The 21,660-nt window shown below is 59.5% G+C and overlaps 1 protein-coding gene across 20 annotated transcripts in view; it reads left to right on the top strand.

The window, feature by feature from the left end:
* Positions 1–21,660, top strand: part of MYO18A (myosin XVIIIA) — a 93,123-nt gene that overhangs the window by 44,418 nt on the left and 27,045 nt on the right. For 6 of the 20 annotated variants that reach the window (XM_045836499.1, XM_045836500.1, XM_045836498.1 and 3 more), the window contains exons 3-23: positions 1,269–1,304; positions 3,378–3,465; positions 3,643–3,749; positions 3,865–4,041; positions 4,394–4,607; positions 4,747–4,889; positions 5,447–5,547; positions 6,370–6,433; positions 6,661–6,805; positions 7,157–7,177; positions 8,589–8,600; positions 9,193–9,369; positions 9,587–9,677; positions 9,977–10,169; positions 10,983–11,069; positions 13,058–13,199; positions 13,351–13,510; positions 14,251–14,437; positions 14,758–15,001; positions 17,369–17,478; positions 20,645–20,710. In XM_045836499.1, the coding sequence (XP_045692455.1) occupies positions 1,269–1,304; positions 3,378–3,465; positions 3,643–3,749; positions 3,865–4,041; positions 4,394–4,607; positions 4,747–4,889; positions 5,447–5,547; positions 6,370–6,433; positions 6,661–6,805; positions 7,157–7,177; positions 8,589–8,600; positions 9,193–9,369; positions 9,587–9,677; positions 9,977–10,169; positions 10,983–11,069; positions 13,058–13,199; positions 13,351–13,510; positions 14,251–14,437; positions 14,758–15,001; positions 17,369–17,478; positions 20,645–20,710 (2,565 nt within the window). The other 14 variants (XM_045836506.1, XM_045836512.1, XM_045836516.1 and 11 more) reach the window with 9 other exon arrangements.

Genomic DNA, 21,660 nt, shown 5'->3' on the forward strand with positions numbered 1-21,660 from the left:
TTTTTCCTTATCTGATAGTTTAAAAACTCACATTGTGCCTGGCTGGCCTTCCTGACCCCACCTCACACTTACCCACTGGGTCCTAGCGGCTTCCTGGGCTAGAAGCTTGGCATGCTGTGTCCCCACCACTTCCCAGGCCAGGACTAATAGTGGTTTAACCTCTAGACAGGAGCTGCCCCTGAGGTCCGGCTGAGCCCCGCAGAGGAGGCCCGCCAGCGGCTTGAGAGGATCTTCACAGCTTCTGTAATGCCACCTGTCGCGGGCACTTCCCCGGTCCCTGGCGCGCCCCTCCCCTGAGGCTGGCGCCCAGACTGAGTGTGTCTGTGTGCGCAGGAACACCTGCCTGTGGAGGAGGCTCCGTGGCATCCGGGGGCCCTCACCACGGTCTCCCGCTTCAAGAACGGAGAGAAGGGCGCTGGGGGACATGTCTCAGTGCCCGGGGCTGGTGGGTGTGGAGGCAGGGAGCTGGCTCCCCTTTTTTGATGCCTTGGCTCTCTAGACCCAGGTGGGCCTGTTAATGCCTTGTCCATTTCTAACGGGCAAGGTCCAAGGCCTGGCTGACTCCCCTTCCTCTCCAGAAGGGCCTTTAAGTGACCAGACAGAGACAGAGAGGTCAAGGTGCCTTGACTCTTGGGCAGTTGGCACGTGGACCCGAATGGGTCACCGTGGGTCGTGCAGCTGCCTGGGAGTGGTGCCGTGGGGGTCTGAGGAAGGGGTCCTAGACTTGGGGGTACCGGTGGTCCTGCTGTATGACAGGTGCAGGGAGGATATCTCTGCAAGGCAGCTTTGGCAGGGGCCGTGGCATCCTGGGGTCGGTGTGTTTGGAGGCCAGGGACAGCCCTGTCCTGGGTCTGATCAGGGAAGCTCATCTGGAAAAGGCCCTGGATGTGGGAGGTGGCCTGGCCTGGCGGTACCCAGAAGAGGAGCCTAACCCAGAGTGGACTAGGTGGCCAGCCTAGGAGTGACCGTGGCCCGAGTGGTGCACTCCTGCCCAGGCCGCAGGAATGACTTACCAGAGCCTCGCCTCTGAGAAGTCTGATGGTGACAATTGTCTTCACCAGGCTGGGCCTCTCCTTGGCTGGGCTCAGTTCACCCGCCCAGGCTGGCAGCCCCCCTCCTGGTGCTAAGGGACTCCCACCTACACCGCGCACCTCAGGCAGCCTGAGAGTGCCCGCCCACGTGTGCCTGGGTGCTTGCGGAAGGGGGCGCGCCGATGGTCTGCTTGCCTTCACCCCTCTTCTTCTCTCTCCTTTGCTTGCTGCTGGTAGCTGGACCCTGAGGCCGCGTCTCCTGCCCACAGCCAGGTAGGGTGTTCCTGCCCCCCTCAGGAGCCCTCCGCTCCCTCCGGTGACCACCTGCCACCCCTGGCCTGTACCTGGGCCGGCGTCTGTGCTCGGGCCTCGTGCTGGAGTGTAAGGCCTCTTTCCCCTTCCAGTCCCCACCTGTTGTCTGGCGGGACCCCCCGGGAGGCAGTGCTAGGAGTTTGAGGTGGGCACTCTGTGTCAGGCCCTTGAGGAGTGTCTAGACTAAGCGTTACCGCCCAAGTGTGGCCTCTGTGGTGCATGGTTCTCAGCCACTGGAGCCCAAGGGCCTGGCCAGAGTTTTGGTCTCTGGGTGTTTCCATTCTGCTCACTCTGGATAGAGAAAGCTGAACTGGCTGAATCCCTAGCACCACCCCCCCCCCCAGCCGCCCCCCCCCACCAGCCTGAAGACGTGGCGGCGTTCCCTTATCTCCACCTGCTGGCCACTGCAGAAACGCGCCTCCAGATTAGCTCTAAAGGAGTTGGTGACCGGCCGTGACCCTTTGACGTCACCTTGTACGTCAGTCTTCAAACACCTGACCCATAGAATGTACCCGCCCATTCAAGACAAAGGTTTCGCCTGCCTCACATGATTTAAACACACACACACACACACACGTATAGTTTTGTTCTATAAAAGTTACATTTCTTCAAATATAAAGAACTAGCCTTTTTTTTTAAACATCTTCCTTTAACAATTTAAAATAGTGACACACCATAGTGACCCTCCTAACTGAAGGGGACCGTCTCTGGCCGTGAGTGCCAGGGCCCGGGGCCTCAGGTGCGGCCCAGCCTTCCCACTCAGCGGCCGGGAAGGGCAGTCGGTGGGGGAGGGGGAGAGGTCTCTGGGCTGGAACCCACCCTGCCAGTGAAACCCGGAGCTCTTCCGTTCAGCTCTGAGAAATGTGGCAAAGAAGATGCTCCCTCTTACTATGTGTCCTTGTCCTTCTCAATCCCTCACCAGGGCCCAGGCCCCAGGCCTCGTGAGGGTGGGGGACTGTAGAGACTCGTGGTGCCTCACAGCGGGGGTCTTCAGACAGTGGGGGGAAAGGACCAGCCCCATGGCTGCTCCATGTCCTGGGTGGGGCCTCCCCCCAGCAGGGCCACTGCGCGACCTGCTGCCCTTCCACCCGCATGCAGCAAAAGGAGCCTGAGGGGCCTGTCTCCTGTCTGCTCACCCCCCCACCCTACCCCCCGCACTATTTCTTCCCTCGGAGTCCCGGGCCCTTACCCCAGCAGCGTCTGCGAATGCTTTTCTGATGGGCAACCACGTGGGGCCTCCCGGGGTCCCCGGCCCTCTGTGCCCACTCTGGTGCCCACCCGTGTGGCATGCAGTCTCTTCCTGTGTTTGGTAGAGGAGTGCTGCCCCTCTCCCCTGCCCCCATATCTCTGGGCGTGCCCTTGTGTGGCCTTGGCACGTCCCCGTGGGTCTGTGTGCCCGCCGCCTTCTGAGGAGGCTGCACATGCGGCTGGCTGGGCCCCACCCCCACCCCGTGGAGCGTCCTCTGGAGGGCAAGGCCTGGCCCACATGAGGACTCGGGCCCCACTTCCCACCTTGCACTGCAGAGTCTCAGTAGACACTCTCTCCTCGCATCTTGAGACAATGCCCTTTCCCGGCTCGGTGAAGGAGGGCCTGTCAGGATGAGGGAGAAGCTGGGTCTGAAAGGTCACGGTGGCTGTGGCTCAGGGTGAGGGGTGTGGGCTTAGGGCACCAGTCCCACAGGCTTCGCAGGGCGGCGGGGGAAAGGGCAGCTGAAGGGAGAACCTGCTGACCCACTTTCCCGGGGTCCGCTCTCTCCTGTGCTGCAGTCCTGCTCCACCCTCAAGGTTGGCGTGGTCACTGGCTCTGTGTCCTTGTCCTCGGGGTTCCTCAGGACCACCACCCCCTCCTGGCTTCCCCACCTTTTTCCTCTGACACCTCTGAGGTCCCTGTCCTGTGCCCGCTCCCCAACTGTCCCCCTTGCACAGTGGCTCATCTGGAAGCCCTTCCCCTCAAGTATCTCCTCCCTCCCGTTGTCCCTGCCTCTGTTTTCCAGAGCAGGGCCTGACTGTGGGCTCTTCCCCTCCCTCTGGCAGGTGAAGACCGAAGAGCAGATTGCAGCTGAGGAGGCCTGGCACGAGACGGAGAAGGTGTGGTTGGTCCATAAGGATGGCTTCTCCCTGGGTGAGTCTGGGGAGGCGCAGGAGCGGGTGCCTGGGCCTCTTGGGTTTCAGGGCTGGGGTTCCTTCAGCGTCTGGTGAGAACCGGGTGGTGAGTGAGGAGGAGGCAGGGCCATAAAGGGCCGAAGAGGGTAGGAAAGCCTCCCCAGGCCCCTGTCTGACTGCCCGTCCTACTCTGCAGCCAGTCAGCTCAAGTCCCAGGAGCTCAGCCTGCCCGAGGGGAAGGTGCGCGTGAAGCTGGACCACGATGGAGCCGTCCTGGATGTGGACGAGGATGACGTGGAGAAGGTTGGCAGGAGGCTGCAGGAGGGCACGGGAGGTGGTCGGACAGGGCAGGCCCGCCCGCTGCCAGCGCAGACAGGTCCTGCTCCTTCAGTGCCCTCCTGCCTGTCCTGTCGCGCAGGCTAACGCCCCCTCCTGCGACCGCCTGGAAGACCTGGCCTCCCTGGTGTACCTCAACGAGTCCAGCGTCCTGCACACGCTGCGCCAGCGCTATGGCGCTAGCCTGCTGCACACGTACGCTGGCCCCAGCCTGCTCGTCCTCAGCCCCCGCGGGGCCCCCGCCGTGTACTCCGAGAAGGTGCGATGCCTTCTGAGCAGGCATGTTGCCTCATGGACCCACCCGCCCGCTGCCCACCCCGCCTTTCCCGGCTCTGCCCCTTTCCCTTGGCACCCCACGGCCTCCTGTCCATGCTCACAGTTGACCTTGGGAGGAGGAGTCATTTCAAGGGGTGAGGACAGAAAGCCCCTCCCCAACCCCTATCAGAGGCCAGAAACAGCTCTCGTCTGCATTTCCTGTATGGCCTTAGCCTCCGAATCCCCCTGCTGCCCTGCAGTGAAAGGCCCAGAAGGATGTGGACCTCGGGGCGAGGGGTGTCTGGGTGCGACCAGCTGAGAGCCTGTCCATCCTCCCCTCCCTTCTCCCACCCAAGGTGATGCACATGTTCAAGGGGTGTCGGCGGGAGGACATGGCACCCCACATCTATGCCGTGGCCCAGACCGCGTACAGGGCAATGCTGATGAGCCGCCAAGACCAGTCCATCGTCCTCCTGGGCAGCAGTGGCAGTGGCAAGACCACCAGCTGCCAGCATCTGGTGCAGTACCTGGCCACCATCGCAGGCACCAGTGGGAACAAGGTGTTTTCTGGTGAGGCAGGGACAGCTGAGACTGAGAAGGGGCTTGGGAGAGAGGGTGGGGATGGAGGCCCCCCCGGGTACAGGCTGTCTCCCCCTGGCCGCCCCGTGCGCCCGGCCTCCCTGATGGCCCCGGGGCCTGTCTTCTGCAGTGGAGAAGTGGCAGGCTCTGTATGCCCTCCTGGAAGCCTTTGGGAACAGCCCCACCATCATGAACGGCAATGCCACCCGCTTCTCCCAGATCCTCTCCCTGGACTTTGACCAAGCTGGCCAGGTGGCCTCGGCCTCCATTCAGGTGAGGGGACACTCCGGGAGGTAGGAGACTGTCACCTGGTTTCATGCCATAGAAATCAGGCTCTCTCCTGTGCCTCATTTTCCCGGGATTCTGCCCCAACAGAATGGGCCCTGGCACTGGCGGGGCTGCTCCCTGTGCCTCCCGCCCTGGGTGGGCACGGCTCAACTTCCCGCTCAGCCCTGCCCAAGCCCCGGCCCCACTCCCCGGGGCTTCTCTCGGGCAGATTTCACCTGGAGGAGGCTGGCTCGTCGGCATCGTAAGGCCCATCCCAGGCTGACTCCTGTCCTGGCTGAGGGGAATCCCTCACCACGAAGTGTCCACCTGCCCACAAAGGCTGTGCCTTGGGACTAGGCAGGGTGGCAGTGTCCTCCACTAGCTGGGCCTGTCCTCTTCCTCCTCCTGGCCCTGGGCTTGCCCCAGAGGTGATCCGGCCTCTGGTCGAGCACCTGGGGAGGAACAAACAGCTTCCTGTTCCCACGGGCCGGTTCTTTCTGGTGTGGGGGAGGCTCTTCCTGGCACTGCCCTCCCCTGCCCATTCCCTTCCTGTTGTGCCACAGACGATGCTTCTGGAGAAGCTGCGCGTGGCTCGACGCCCGGCCAGTGAGGCCACATTCAATGTTTTCTACTACCTGCTGGCCTGCGGGGATGGCACCCTCAGGTGAGACGGGGCAGAGGGAACTGGGAGGGTGCTTTGGACCCCAACCTGAGGAAAGTTCCACTGGCCCTTGCCACTCTATTGTATCCCATACCATTTGCTTATTGCGTGCCTGCTGCACATTAGGTTCTGAGCTAGGCCCTGAGAGTGGCAAGATGAGGGGCCCTAAGCTCTGCACACAGGGGTCTGGTTATGTGTGAGGGGCACAATTCCTAGCTGGGACCCCTGCTGCCTGTGGAGCCAGGTCTAGAGAGGAAAGCACGCTGAGATGCAGATGGCCAGGGACTGGCCTGCAGTCACACAGCTAGTGCGGGGCTGAACTGGTCCGCACTGGGGCCAGAAGCCTTACCCCTCTCAGGGCCCTCCCTCTAGGCTGGCCCTCTGTGCCCCCAGGTTGGCTCCTCTGCCAGGCTCTTCCCTTTAGACCTTCAGACCTGCTGTCCGTGTTCACTGAATGAAAGGATAAATGATAAAGCAGAGCAAGCAGCCCTAGGGCCTGATTCTCTTCAGCCCTTCTTGCAGCCGAGGGCACAGTCTCTGTCCTGGCCGGACTCACCCTCCAGGCAGGCCTCCTGCTCCCTTCCAGGGATCTGACTGGACACTCTCACCAGGACGTACGTCTCTGGTGACCTGTCCTGGGGAGGCCGTGCTCTGCCCTGACATCCAGACCAATTAAGAAAGCCAGTAGCCTCCGGCCTGGCAGTCGGGCGTGATGGGCAGGCAGACTTCAGAGTCTGGAAGCTGTTTGTCCATCATCGCCCTGGTAGGCGGGTGGCCTTGGCATGGGGACCAAGCTCCGTGCTGACGCCTCACTTGTACCCCTAGGACAGAGCTCCACTTGAACCACTTGGCAGACAACAATGTGTTCGGGATTGTGCCGCTGGCCAAGGTGAGGGACTTGTGCGGACTGGTTGACAGCCCTGGGCCTTGGGAGTAAAAGAAGCCTCCAATGGCCTGGAGTGCCCCGTGGGAATGGCAGAAGGCCAGTTCCAGCTGGGTGGCGCTACCCCAGTCTTGCCCTGCCCGAGGGACCGGCAGCACGGGGGTATGCTGGCGGTGGGGTTGGGGGACAGCCCCTCTGAGATCCGGTGCCGGCATGCCCATCTGTCCCTGTAGCCTGAGGAGAAGCAAAAGGCGGCTCAGCAGTTCAGTAAGCTACAGACGGCCATGAAGGTGCTGGGCATCTCCCCCGATGAGCAGAAAGCCTGCTGGCTCATCCTGGCTGCCATCTACCACCTGGGGGCCGCAGGAGCCACCAAAGGTAACCTGCAGTGGGGCCCCAAAGCCTGGCTTGTCACCCAGGAGACTTTTTGAGGACCGTCCCACTCCCAGTTTGTCCTCAACCAGCACAGATCTCCGGTTATGAGACTCCACCTTTCACTGTGCCTCTTCCCAGCCCCCCGCATCAGAGCAGAAGGCTCCCCACACCCAGAGAAGCCTCTCTTGGCAGCAATGGCCTGAAGCCTGAATTTTGGTGGCAGTGCCCAAGAGCACTGTGAAAGCAGGGGGTGGGCGCTGGGAGGCTGAGGGGAGAGAGAAGGGCCCCAACACAGACCCCACAGACCCAGACCGGCCCCCTGGAATAACTCTTCTCTTGTTCCCTTCCTGACAGAGGCCCCTGAGGAGCCAGCGGGTAACTGACCTTGGCCCCTCCCCAGGGTGTAGGGGTCCCCTGGCCATGTCTTGGTGCTTGCCCTGGGCTCTCCTTGGGCGCTGGCCTTGTCTGTCATAATGGAGGGGCCTGGCCTGGGGGAAACTCTGTGGTTGAAGGTGGAGAGGGCACCTGCTGGCTGTGGGGCTTCTTGGAGTCCCCCAAATAGCTGCTTCTATCTGTTTTGCATCCAGATCCTGGAACCTTTCACGATGCCCTCCATGGGGCTTGGGTGAGGTAGGGTGGGCTTGCTTCATGGGGCCTCCTAAGGCCAGTTTTCTCTGAGTCCACCCTTCTCTCCACTGGTTTGGCAGCAGGTGTCTCTTTCTCTTGCATGTCAGGGTGGAGGCCACTAGGGGGCAGCAGGCACCATGGTAACAGATGGACTGCAGCTTCAGCGCTTGTGCTTGGGGGCTTGTGAATGGAAGCAGGGGTGTCCAACTCGTGGCCTCTGGGCCACAAGTGGCCCAGGATATCTATGAATTTGGCCCAACACAAAATCATAAATCTACTTAGCACATTATGAGATTTTGTTTGTTTCCATTAATGCTTGTGTATTTAAATGTGCGGCCCAAGACAACTCTTCTTCCAGTGTGGCCCAGAGACGCCAAAAGTTGGACACCCCTAGCCGGTCTGGCCTGGAAGAGCTCTGCTGCCTTCCTCTGGGATTACACTGACGGGCGGGTGCTCTGAGCACCGATTTCTCCTCCAGTTCGGGGACAGGGGTGCTGCCTCTGAACAGCACCCGGGGCTTGGGCTCCATCTTCCTGCGGGATACGAAGGTGCCGGGCCGCTCAGCAGGGGCGAGGAAGCACTGGTTGGTAGGTGGGCGGGCACATTAGGCTCCTCACCATCCCAGCAAGTGGCGTTCCCACCAAAAAGGAAGCGGGCTCTGAGTGAAAGAAGTTCTCCAGATTGTAGGTGGGTGGACATCTGGCTGCGTCTTAAGGAAGTTCTTGCATTCTGAGGAGGCCACGAGCCCAGGTTTCCTGTAACCCTGCCCAGTGCTGACTGCAGGGAGGGGGAGAGCTCTGGGCGTGTCAGCACAAGGGCCTTACTGAGCAGGGTCTGCGACCTCTGCAGAGATTCCAGTGTTTTCTAGGGCGTGTATGGGTACGTGTATGTGTTAGAATGTCTTTGGAGGTCTTTGTGTGTGTGTGTGTGTGTGTGTGAGAGAGTGGGATTACACTCACAAACACACTCCTTTGAGACTGTGAGTGAGCTTGTATGTGTGTTCCTGAGTCTGAACGGGATTGTGTTTTCCTGCCCACTCGTCCGCACAGACCCCCACCCTCCGCAGTCCCTTCCCGTGGGCCTGGCAGGCTCCGTCGATGACTGTTTGCTAACACGCTGTTTTCCTTTGCATGCTGCATGCTGGTCCTTTGCCTTACAGAAGCTGCTGAAGGTAAAACCTTGTTTCTTGTTAGCTTTCCCTAATTGCCATGATTAGACACATGTTGGCTGAGGCACGTCTGTCTGCGTGGGCTCTCCCTTTCCTCTGAGGCTTTTTCATATCCTCACTGTTGAGCCATGGGTGGGTGTTTGTAGCCTCCCCTGGCAGATGCCTGGAGGTAACACGGAGGGTCCTAATGCATTCATGGAAGGGGAAAGCACCGTAGTCTCTCCTGATATCCCCCAAGGCACAGGTGGATCTCAGTGTTCATCATGGGTGGGCTGGCTTATCTTCTGACTGTGTCCCCAAGTTGGTACGACCCCTCCCCTAGCCAAGCCCTCTCTAAAAGGATGTTTGAAGCTGATAGGGTGAAGCTGCCCTCTGGTGGCAGCAGTGTGGTATTACCTCCTCTTTTAGGACCCATTCATTCTCTCCACCCCTGAAGAACACAGGAAGCTGGCAGCTGCTGGCTGGCCTTGTTTTGCCTGAAGTCCAGTGGTGCCTCTGGAAGATACTCACTCCCCAGTCCTGTGGGAACAGGGAGCCAAACAAATGGCCTAAGGAGGAAGACCCAAGATACTAGATTGTTTTTTCTATCCCATAGCTGGGCGCAAGCAATTTGCCCGCCACGAGTGGGCCCAGAAGGCCGCATACCTGTTGGGCTGCAGCCTGGAGGAGCTCTCCTCGTCCATCTTCAAGCACCAGCACAAGGGTGGCACCATGCAGCGCTCCACCTCCTTCCGCCAGGGCCCTGAGGAAAGCGGCCTGGGAGATGGTACAGGTACCCTGGGCCCCTTGGCTGGCGAGTGTGATTGGGAGGCCTCATCTGGGGCTCATTGCTGTCTCTGCTGTGGGGAGACTGCTGGGGTGAATAGAGCCTTCATCAGGGAGAAAAGAAGCCCCACGACCCCCGTGGCCTTGGCCCTGGGTAGGCAGGGAACATACCTAGGTGGGGATCCCAGGGAGCAGGAGCTAGAGCTGATCCTCTTGCCCCACAGGCCCCAAACTGAGTGCACTGGAGTGCTTAGAGGGCATGGCGTCTGGCCTCTACAGTGAGCTCTTCACCCTGCTTGTCTCTCTGGTGAACAGGTGAGTGCCAAGCAGGAGGGCCCAGGAGCTGTTTGGCTTCCTGCCTTGTGACAAAGGTGGAGTTGATGCCTCAGTGCTAGTGTGATTGCTGAGGCAGAACCACCTTCCGCCAGCAGAGGGCTCACTGTCCTTGTAGGCCAAGGAAGGCACAGCTTCCCCACCAGGGCCTTGGGCAAGTGCGCAGGGATGGGAACTTGGCTTGGGCCAGGGCTGGGCTGCCTGGGCACCGGAGGCAGACCAGTGGGGCCTGTTCAGCGATACTGCCCTAGACAGCGCTGACCCAGGCTCTCCCTGTGAAGGGCTCTCAAGTCCAGCCAGCACTCACTCTGCTCTATGATGATTGTGGATACTCCGGGCTTCCAGAACCCTGAGCTGGGTGGGTCGGCCCGCGGAGCCTCGTTTGAGGAGCTGTGCCACAACTACGCCCAGGACCGGCTGCAGAGGCTCTTCCACGAGCGCACCTTTGTGCAGGAGCTGGAAAGATACAAGGAGGTAGTACTTGACCTTGCCCCTGCCTGCCCACTTCACCCTCCAAGCCTCACCCTCTGGCCTTGGCCCCCTTGGGGGGGTGTCTGTGGATGAGGAAGGAACTACCTTCCCCGCTGGCCGCTCCTTCCCGCCTTTTACACTCTTGCCATGTCTGTCCGCCTGTGCTCTCTGTACTAGGTGTCTTCCCTGCCCGGGGTATTCTTACTTTGTGGAGCATTTGCTCTCCAAGAAGCTGAGGATATATTCAGGGTCCCTGGGAGCGCTTCCTTGCCCACATTTAAGGTGCCACCTAAGCCTTGTGATTGCCACTGTGTAGCTCCTGCCAGCTCATGTCAGGCCTGGCCTTCCCTGCCTCCTGGTCTGTTAAGATGGTGATTGATTATTTAGGGCCCCTTCATGAAAGGTGGTCCTGGATGGAATGAGATCTGGAAATCCTACTGCATGTGGCAGTGAGGGATATTGGTCCTGGGGAGGATATTTATCAGGGATGAGAGAAGATTCAGGAGGGAAAGGACAGCTGTCTTCGAGTGTCCCAAGGATGTGTGTGAAATTGAACAGCTCGCTCCACATAGCCTCGTCAGTGGGTGTGAATAACAGAAATATGTGACTTCGGCTCAGTATAAAAAGAGGTTAGAAGGAATTTAGCTGTCCAGAGGTACAGAGGTGCCGCGGTGAGCACTCGTCCCTCGGGCTGCTGGAGGGGCGCTCCTGCGTAGCACAGGTCAGACTTGCTGACTCCAGCATCCCCTCCTGGCCTGCTCACAGAGCTGCCCCCACACGGCCCTGCGCTCACGGCCTCTCTGCCTTCCTTCCTAGGAGAACATCGAGCTGGTGTTCGACGACCTGGAGCCAGCCGCGGATGACTCTGTTGCTGTTGTGGACCAGGCCTCCCATCAGTCACTGGTAGGAGGAGTTCCAGCGAGGCCCCGGGCTGGCCTTCTCTCTCCCTTCCCGTCCCTCTTTCCCAGTAGAGCCCACCGTGCATGAGCTGCTGCCAGGGGTGCTACTGGGGGCTGTAGGGGCCCAGCATCCGGGCCCAGGCACCCAGCACTTTAGAGCTGTGGGCCCTGCCGCTCAGCCCTCAGCCAGTCTAGCCAGGAAGGTGGCACTTCCTTCTGCCCTGGTGCAGTGGGGAGCCCCGGCCCCCGGGCACCTGAGCTGGACGGGAAGGTGCACCTCCTCTCTGACCAGCTGGGGCTTAGGCCCTGTCCTGTGACTGGCTGAGCCTCAGGTGTGTCTGCCAGCAGCTCTGGTGTCTCCTCCTAGGTGACGAGGGCCTGGCTAGACCCAGACGACATAGTTATTCCCTACCATTGTCCCCGAGAAGAAGACTGATGCAGCCTGGCCGAGTGGGGTGAAGAGGCAGCATTGTACCCAGACAGGGAAACCAGCTGCAGACACCCACTGAGGGCCATGCAGACATGAGCTCCTGCCCTTGGAGATGGGCTTTGTCACCCTTGGGACTAGTGTCTGGGACACCTTGCTGCCTGGGGATGGCTGGCCTAATGAGTACTTGGCATTTGGTAATTGTCTTCAATCAGGGATGTTACATAAGGTATTTTATTGGAGAACTGACGTTTTGGCTAGGCTTCTGACCTGTCTCCTCTGCTTTGAGTCCTGTCTCTCTCTCCTCCTCCCTTGTTGAGAGGCCCTGTTGGGCTAGCAAGGGGTTGGGGCCCCCTGAGACAAGTGCTTAAAGTGCCCGAGATCCACATCTCCCCAGGCGAGCTGGCGTTTCTCCCCTGATACCTGGGCTCCCGCGGTGGCCCCCCTCTAGCTTTGCCATTCCCAGGAGGTATGAGGGAGTCAGACCGTGTGGCTTAGGAGCAGCAGTGAGGCAGGCAGTGCATTTGGATGGGGCTTGGCCATCCTTTCCCTTCTTTGCTCTCTCTCTCTGACTGGCCTTGGCGTTGGGCAGTTGTACCCGGGGGACTTGGGCCCCTCAGTATCCAGCCTGCCACTCGTCATCCGATGGCTTTGTTGCTCATTCCTGCTGGTAGCTCTAGTCACTTTGGGACCTGAGTTACCCATCAGTCCTTGGCCACCTCCTGGTCATCACACTGGCTCCCTCGGGCAGTTGTAAGGAGGAGATGTCAGCAGCTGGGGTCAAAGGGAGGGAGATGGCATTTCTCTTCCTTCTCTTGTCCCTCGGACCCTAAAGGCCGGGCCAGAATGGGGTGTGGGGAAGGTCGAGTCATTCTTGCTTGAGGAAGACTTGAGAATTCCATAGAAAAGACACCTTCAATCCAGGTGTGGCCACAAGCATAGTCTGTTTGGCTTACCTGGGGTATTAGAAATCAGAATTCAACAATTCCACCTTCTCGTCCAAAACCCGTCTTAACGCTTTTCTCATTTGAGTTTATGGCTCTGCAATGACCACCCCCTCAGTGCTCTGAGCCCTCTCTGGGTGCTCCCCTCTCGGGGGGGCCAGGGCTAACCCCACAGCTGTCACTTATTGACATCTGTTGGTCCATGCACTATGCTCAGGGCCTTTATCTCATTTACTCCCTCTGGGAGGTGACGCCTGGGGAAGTGGCTACAGCACGGGGCTTTCGCTAGCCCTTATGACCCGCAAGAGGATGAGGATGGAGGAGAGCCTCTGGGTGTGGGCAGGGCTAAATAAAAGCCTTTGGTCTTTGGTGACTTTGGACATGAGTCCTAGGACTAGGAATCGTGTTTTCCATGAGCTTCTTTCTCCCATCTCCTTCTGGCCCCCTCATTTTCCTTGCTGCCCACCTGCTCCACAAGGTGTCAGCAGTGAGTGGCCGGAGCTACTGTGTGTGCAGTGTGTAGGTGTGCAGCCTAGTTAGAGCGTGGGGTTAGAGACAGGGCCAGTGGCTCCTTCCCCACAGCTCCGTGCGACACAGTGGGGCTGCTTTGCTCCTCCGCAGGTCCGCTCACTGGCCCGCACAGATGAGGCCCGGGGCCTGCTGTGGCTATTGGAAGAGGAGGCCCTGGTGCCAGGGGCCACTGAAGACACCCTCCTGGAACGCCTTTTCTCCTACTATGGCCCCCAGGAAGGTGACAAAAAAGGTAGGGGCACCACTGGAGAGCAGCCCCCTGCTTCCTCTCCAGGGTATCCACCTGTACAGGTCCAGGTGGCACTGCCTAGGGGCTCACTGTGTCCCCGGGCATTCTGGGGCTTGTGCCCTGATGATCTGAACTGTGCTTCTCCCACCCGCAGGCCAAAGCCCCCTCCTGCGCAGCAACAAAACACGCCATTTTCTCCTGGGCCACAGCCATGGCACCAACTGGGTGGAGTACAACGTGGCTGGCTGGCTGAGCTACACCAAGCAAAACCCAGCTACCCAGAATGCCCCCCGGCTCCTGCAGGACTCCCAGAAGTAAGGAAGGCACTCACTCTGCCCATGTCCCATTCCTCGGGGCTGTCGTGGGCTCCCTGGTCTCAGGCACCCTCACCGGAAGGGTAGATAGCCTCCACTTCCCAAGAGGCAAGGCTAGTCGGCCTTGAGGGCACAGGGGTGGCCTCCTGGAGCAGAGGTGGGGCTAGGCGTGGTCGGAGGGACCTATAGTTTTAAATTTGACTAACACCCCCACACACATTCCTCAACGAAGGCAGATGTAGTCTTAGAAAGCCCTCAGTCAGATAATCCCTGACATCCACTCATTTATCCAATAGGCAGTTATTGGGCACCTACTCAGTGACAGTGAATAAAACACAGATCCCTGCCCTGGTGGAGTTCACACCCTAGTGGGGGTGGGGACAGTAAACGTGACAGCAGATTCTGTCTCCTTTGAGAAGCTGTTGAGCTCTGCTGTCTCCTGCCACCTGGGAACCCTTCCCCCACCTCGGCCCTTCCTAGAGGAAGAGAGCATGTCGCCCGCTCTGTCCGATCCCCGGCTACCCCTTGGCTTCTGCCCTCCCTGGTTTTCCCTTTTCACTAGTTAGAGATTCGTCTGCAGTTCCTCTGTAGGGCGTGGGACGTGCAGCCCTAGCCCAGGTAACCCAGGCCCCTGGCCACGCTGGTGCAGGGGTTGTGTGGTTTCTTAGGAGCTGGTAGAAGGCGTGGCCTCTACTGTGAATGTGACTTCTTTCTCTCCTTTGCCCTTCCGCCTCTGGCAGAAAAATCATCAGCAACCTGTTTCTGGGCCGGGCGGGCAGCGCCACGGTGCTCTCAGGCTCCATCGCAGGCCTGGAGGGCGGCTCACAGCTGGCGCTGCGCCGGGCCACCAGCATGCGGAAGACCTTCACCACCGGCATGGCGGCTGTCAAGAAGAAGTCGCTGTGCATCCAGATAAAGCTGCAGGTGGTGAGTCTGCCAGCCCGGCCACGGCGCCCTTTCTTACCCCAGCAGGTAGCCCGTGCAGTCTGGGCACGCTCAGGTCACCCCGTGCTCACTCCGTATTTCCCTTTGACCTGATTGCTGCTGGTGGAGTCCCCTTTCCAGTGCTGCTGAGTGACGACTCAGGCCTGGTCGGGGCAGAGTTGTCCAGCCTTAGCACGTTCCTGGCAAGGAACATGTGCCTCGCCATCCTGCAAGGAGTGGAGATGCTGGTACCAGTTCCTGCTCTCTTGGGCATGGGCTGGGCCATCAGGGTCCACTGAGGGCCATCCCTTCCCCTTTGACAGGATGCCCTCATTGACACCATCAAGAAGTCGAAGCTGCATTTCGTGTACTGCTTCCTGCCTGTGGCAGAGGGCTGGGCCGGGGAGCCCCGATCTGCCTCCTCCCGCCGAGTCAGCAGCAGCAGCGAGCTGGACCTGCCTTCGGGAGACCACTGCGAGGCCGGGCTCCTGCAGCTGGACGTGCCCCTGCTCCGCGCCCAGCTGCGTGGCTCCCGCCTGCTTGATGCCATGCGCATGTACCGCCAAGGTGGGGCCTCCTTCCCTCTCGGCGCCTGCTTCCCTTTTCTGGAGCTGCCCCTGCCCCTCCCCATCTCTCAGATGGGCCCACGGGGCCAGAGGGGTGCTGCTCCCCTCCTGTCTCCGACCAGCCCCCGCTTCGCTCTTCTGCTCCAGTGTCTCCTCTGTAGGGTCTCTTCTCTCCTCTCCAGCCCGGCCTGTTCCTCCTCCTTTTCTTTCCATTCTGCTGACTCTTCTCTTCCTCCTCTCCCTCCCATATTTCCCCTCCCTGCCCCCCAGGCCCTGTTCCCAGAGCTCCCCCTTCCCTGGTCTGGGTCGGTCAGCTCGGCCCACGGCAGTAGATGCCCTTGTGGGGCCGTCTGAGTGAAATGCTAAATCCTTCTGAGGTGCTTACATTTCCCAGAAAGTTCAGACAGACCCCCTTGATGGGCCCGTCTGGAGGAGGGGACGGGGCTGGAGAGCAGTAATAGCGGTTAACATCTTTGGACCCTTCGCGGTACACGGGGCACTGTTCTGAAGACGTCAGACACACTAACTCCTTTAATCCTCACAGCAGCCTCTCGAGATGTAGGTTCCGTTACCATCCCCAGATGAGGAGCCTGAGGCTCGGAGAGGTTAAGTGCGTTGGCTTGCCCGAAGTCACACAGCTCGGAAGTGGCAGAGTGGGATTTGACCCAGGCAGACCTCATTCCCCAGCTCAGGCCTCATGGGAAGTTATGAATTTTCCAGGTTTCTGCCCTCTTTTCTTTAGCTAGAAGAGCAGGCGGGGTGCCCCCCCACCCACAGCCAGGTCCCCCTGAGGCATCCCCACGGACACCGCCACTTTTCCTCAGCAGCCGAGCCAGGAAATGGGCTCCCTACCCTGCTCTAAATAAATCATCGATCTGTCCCCACGTCTTGATATGGAGTTGGTGTTTATTATTTCAAAACCAGATTGTTACCGCTCTGAACAAAAATCAATGTGCTTTACTCAAACAAGCAGATCGATGAGGCCAGCAGAAGAAGGGCCCCCCCAACTCAGCCCCCAGCCACTATCGATAGCGCTGATGATTAATTAAGATGCCAGGCGTCCAGACCTGCTATCCCGGCCCATCAATTTAATTGCTATTCAGATACAATCAATAGCTCACTTTGTCTTGGCCCCTCAGCGGCCCCCGCCTCCTGTTTCAATTATCAGGCACATGCATCAGCCTCATCTCCCAGTTGGAGGGTTTCCCAGAGCCAGCCAGCCCGGCCTGGTGGAGAGAGCCCCTGCCCGGCGGTCGGGAGTTCGGGTCCGGAGTCCAGTTCTGCCTCCAGCCACGCAGCCTTTGTGGCCTTGGGCAGTCAGTCGCTCCCCTTCTCAGGCCTCAGTTTCCAAGTCTGGAAGATGAGCTGTATCTGTTCTAAGACCCTTGTGTTGTTTGAGATTCTGTGATTCTGTTGGAGTGGGTCTCTCGGTCCTCTGCTGTGGGCTCTGGTGTCCTTGGGCGACTCTGCGGAACCTCCCGCTGGCCACCACCCTGACCTTGCTCCAAAGCAGAAGCCATGTCACCCTCGCCCTGACCTCCAGCCTGGACAATAAGGAGACCTCTGTTAGAGGTGACACTCTTTAGGGAGAGAGACTCTGCAAGTCTTTCTGGCCCCATGGCCTCGGGCTCAAGGTCAGGGTGAGGGTAGGAAGGGGGCCCTTTCCGATGTCCAACTTCAATGGACTGAGGAAAGGAAGGGGACATTGTATTGAACAGCCAGCAGGTGAGCCAAGCTTTCTACATATTTTCTGATGTAAGCCCCGTGACTACCATGCCCAGTATGTGGCAGGGCCCCATTTACAGAAGCGGAAACCGAGTCTCAGTAAGTTCCAGTGGCCCCTCCAAGGTCACATGGTATGGGGAGCCAGCGCCCAGGTTCCACGCCCAGGCTCATGCACTTTTTCTCTCAGCTACTCTTTGATGCACCCCCCTTTTTTTTCTTATTAAGTCCTGAAGACATTGTTCTCTGTGGGTTATGACAGAGTCACAGGCCAGAGGTCATCCAGGCTTTCATCGCCATGGCATTCCTTCCAAGTGGTTAGCTATGCCCTGTTTGCACCCCCACTGACAAGGAACTTGTTTTCCTTCTATAAAAAGGAAACAAGTTCCCTTTTTAAACCTTGTAATTACGCTGTGGGGCCGCCCTACATGTCCTCTCGGCCTCCTGCCCCCCTGTCCCTCATCCCTGCCTCCTTCCTCTCTGCTCCCCTGCCCAGGGTCTGCCTCCACCGCAGGTTCTCCTCCCCCAGCCGTCTCCTCCCCTCCGGGGACTGGCCCCGCAGCTGCCCGGATGCCCGTGGCTGCTGGGGTACTCAGGAGCAGGTGAGGCACTGATGCCCGCCTACCCGGGGCTGCTCTCTCTCTAGGTTACCCGGACCACATGGTGTTTTCTGAGTTCCGTCGCCGTTTTGACGTCCTGGCCCCACACCTGACTAAGAAACACGGGCGCAACTACATCGTGGTGGATGAAAGGCGGGTAGGTCTGGGCCCCGGAGCCCTTTCAGACCCCTTTTCCTCTGCTCAGACCCCTCTGAGCTGCTGCCCTTTCTTCCCTGGAGGAAGTCGGACTGGCCCTTGCTCAGCTCCTGGTTTTGGCCATCCAGGGTCAGCACAGGGGCGTGTGGCCACCAGCCATGGCCGTGGGGAGAAGACAGCCAGGGAATGGGCTGCAGGAATCTGAGGAGAACCACCCTCTCTAGAGAGGCTCGAGGTGGGAGTGTCTGCTCTCTGGTGAGCCAGACTGCCCTCCAAGAGCCTTGCTGATGGCCAATTAGAACTGACGTTTCGGCGTGCTACTGGTAGCACCTGGGCCCCTCAGCCTTCACCTCCGGGTCAGGGACTAGTTCCTGTAGAGGAAGCTATGCCAGGCAGAGCCTAAGGCTGCCGGGCCCCCCTGTCAGCCCGGATGGTGAGTTCCTGGCTGCTGAAGGGGATGTCTCCCTGCCATTCCATTCTGTCAACTCGACCCCCAGAGCAGCTCCTTGGAGAGCTAAAGGGCTCCTTGAGCAGAGGAGTCGAGTCCTCCACCGCGCTCTGGCCTTAGGCACCAGCCTGACTCTGAAAGCATCTCAGACCTGAGGATGGCTTCCCTAAAAAGGAGGGCACTCCCCAGAGCCGGCAAAAGGCCCCTCCCCTTGGTCCCCGAGTCACACACATTCGTGGAGGCCGCAGAACCTCCTCTCCATTCTCACCAACCAGGATCTGCCGTGTCCTCAGCAATCTCGGTGTGACTATAGATGACCCGCCCCACGCCCCTTCTCTCTGACCCTTACCTTCATTCCAGCCTCCCACTCACGGCTACACCCGGCACCGTGTCATCCCCGGAAATGCTCCGCCTCTGAACTCTTAAATTCCAGCACCGTCTTCTCTGACCCCAGACTCCCTCCTGGGCATCTCACACCCCCCTTCCACTCAGACACCTGCTCTGCGCCCCCACTGAGACCTCTCACTTCTGGACCCCACTCTGGTTTCCCTGCTCTGTCCGTTCCCTTCTCACTTCACTCCTTGTCCGCTCTGCCTCGAGGCCACGGTCTCACCCTCTGGTCACTCGGCCTTCGTCAGCGCCCTCAGCGCCTGCGAGCCACTCCTCGCACCTGCTCTGCCCAACCCCGCCCTGGGCCAGCCTTTGGGTGTCTGCTCGCCTCAGTTTGGGGCCGCAAGGTGCTGTGGGAGAAAATGATACAATCACTGGACTTGAATTCCTACAGCTTTATGGTCTTCGGCCCCAGCTGGGCCCTCGGGGTGGCCGGGCGAGTTTTCTGTGTGCCCCATCCTGACCTGGCCCCGACGCTAAGCTCCCTCCCTGACACTCCAGTTCTCCACCTCTCTCCTCACATGCTCCCCGACTGGGCTTTCCCAGGTCTTCTTCCCAGCCCTTGACCTTGCCTCTAAACGCTAATAAAACTGAGGCTCCCAACCCCCTCCTCTGTCTTCCATACACTGCTCTTCAGACGCCTCCTTCCTCCTGTCTGGGTGGAAGGGACTGGACGAGGGTCCCGGCACCTCGTCCAGTCCCTTCCTCCTGTGCTTCGGACCCCAGTCCCTTTGGTCTTCCTAGAGACCTGCTCCACTGGTGGCAACTTTTCCCTCCTGTTCCCTCAGCCTCTCCTCTGCGGGCCCTTTTCTCCCGGTGCAGAAACATCCTGCCACCGCTGCTCTCGGAAGGGAGCCTTCCGTTAACCCCCTCTCCTGCCGGACTGCTCTCTGCCTCCTGCCCGCCCTGTGCCTCCCACACTCACTCTCCTCCTGCTCCCCCAGCCCCACCACTGGTCATCCCTCCACCCATGGCCCCGAGTTCCTGTCTGGGATGCCCTGAGACTGGGCTTGTCTCTTCCTGCACTTTGTGCTGCCAGAACCAGCGGGCACTTCTCTGGGCTCCTTCACAACATGTGACTCTGTTCACAACTCTGTCCTTTTCGAAACACTCCCTGCTCAGTGTGTCTGCTGCCACCCTCTTGGTCCCCGAGTCACACACAGACCTGGGAGACCTGGGTTTCCCCGAGTCTCCCTGCGCTTTCCTTCTCACAACTTCTGAGCTTCACTTCTCCTACTTGCCCCTGAAATAACAGTCTCTCTCTTCTTCAAGACTCTCTCCTTGGCCAAGTGTGTTTTCTGTTCTACACCGTCTTCCGGGACAGCCTCATTCACACCCTTCACTTCAGTTACTGCATACGTATTGATGGCTCCCAGATCAATAGTGCTAGCCCAGGCCCCTCTCCTAGACTCCAGACATGCGTTTTTATCCGGCTTATTTCTGGACTTCTCTGTTGGTGTGCCTCGTAGCACCCCAAACTCAACATGTTCAACCCAAACTGGTTCTGTCTCCTCTCAAACCCACTCGTTCTCTCGTATTCTTGACTTTGGAGAACGGCACCATTGTTGGTATACTTACCTGAGTCAGAAATCTCAGTGTGCCCCGAGACTCCTCCCCCTCCCCTGCCCCTCCCCCATACCTGGCAAGGCTCTCGCCTTGACACCTTCCTCCTCTCTTCCCTTTGGGTCAGGCTCTGGTCTTCTGTCCTCGGATTATGGCAGTGGCAGCCTGAGCAGGTTTCCACTCATCCTCTGCCCTTCGACCAGTGATACCTCTGTAGAACGCAAATCCGATCAAGCCCCTAACTGAGAGAACCCTCCAGGGGCTCACGTCACACAGAGTCCCAGTAGGTTGGCTACAGCCCACCTCCCTCATTGCACCTAAACCGCCCCCACTTCACTCCAGGTTACGCCGGTTACCTTCCTTGTGCATCCCGTCGCCTTGTGCTTCATGCCTTCGCTCACACCAGTCCCTGCGCCAGACACACCCTCCCTCCCACTTTGTCTGGCTAATTCTTACTTGTGTCCAAGCGGCAGCACAGTCACCTCCTCCTGGTCCCTTGGCTGACTTAGATGCCTCCTCGTCTATGTACTCGACTAATTATTCACTTGTCTCACAACACCCAGAAGGAGGCTTATTCCTGTTGTGCTCCCCCTCAGACCCTCAAACTCGGGCGCAGTGCCAGGCCCCGAGGAAGCCCACTGAAGGTGCTCGGTGCACAGACGAGGGGCTGCCTGAGGGGAGGACGGGGAGGCTAAGGGACTGGGCGGAGCCCAAGTGGAGATGGGGCATCCCTGGGGGGCTCCCTGACGGAGGCCTCTGCCTGCAGGCAGTGGAGGAGCTGCTGGAGTCCTTGGACCTGGAGAAGAGCAGCTGCTGCCTGGGCCTGAGCCGGGTGAGTCGTCCCTGAGGGGAGGCGGTCGGGCCTCACTCTCTGGTCACCTCTGTCCACATGGCTGGCCCTGCCCTCCCTGCTCAGTCCGCCTGTAGGAGTCTCCTGGTGCCTCTGCTGAGCCTTGCCCCCACCAGTCCCCTCCAGCCGCTCTGGGGCTGTCCTTCCTCCCTAGCTGCCCTCCTAGGGCCAGGGGCCAGGAATTTAGATATTCCAGCTGCAGCAAACTTGATTTTCCCCTCTCTCTGAGTAACTGGCTTGTTCAGTGACATGAACACCTTGTGATGTCAGGAGGGAGTGGGTTGGAAGGTGGCCCTAAACTTGGCCTGCATCCTGGTGTGGGGAGTGGGGGAGGCAGAAGAGAGGACAGCTGGAAGGATCAGGAGGGCAGCAGGCCAAGTGCTCCAGAGGGCCGACCCCCTCTGGCCGGGTGTCCTGGGCGGCCAGGGTCCCAGAAGGGCAAGGAGGACATGGCGAGGCGTGTTGCCGCCACCTGCCCACGGGCCGAATTCCTCATCTGAATGGAACGTGGTGCATAAAAGGCAGGCACGCCCGGCCCTGGGAGCTAGTCTGCCGCACCACTCCACGCAAGAGGGTCAACTGAGCGTTCCTGTCACGGGCCAGGCTGCCTGGCACACCCTCTCTCCTGAGACCAGGAGGCTTGATCAGCAACATCCACGTATGTGCTCCGAGGGTTGCAGTGGGAGGGAGAGCAGTTGGGAGCCAGACAGAGGGTTCTGGACCTGTCCATCTGTCAGTAGGCAGGGAAGAACCTCGGGTCCCAGGGCCTTGTGGATGGGGGAGGGGGAGGGGATGCTCAGAAAGAAGGCCTAAGTATTGCTTGTCCACTCTTCCCTCTGTTCTGCACTCTAGGTTACATTTTGGTTTCTCCTGCCCCTTTCCTCACTGGGAATCCTTTCACATCTCCTCACTGTCTCTTTGTCTCTGCTGTC

Source organism: Phyllostomus hastatus, unplaced genomic scaffold (assembly GCF_019186645.2).
Source record: "Phyllostomus hastatus isolate PE091 unplaced genomic scaffold, TTU_PhHast_1.1 phas_contig_210, whole genome shotgun sequence".
Classification (NCBI taxonomy): Eukaryota; Metazoa; Chordata; class Mammalia; order Chiroptera; family Phyllostomidae; genus Phyllostomus; species Phyllostomus hastatus.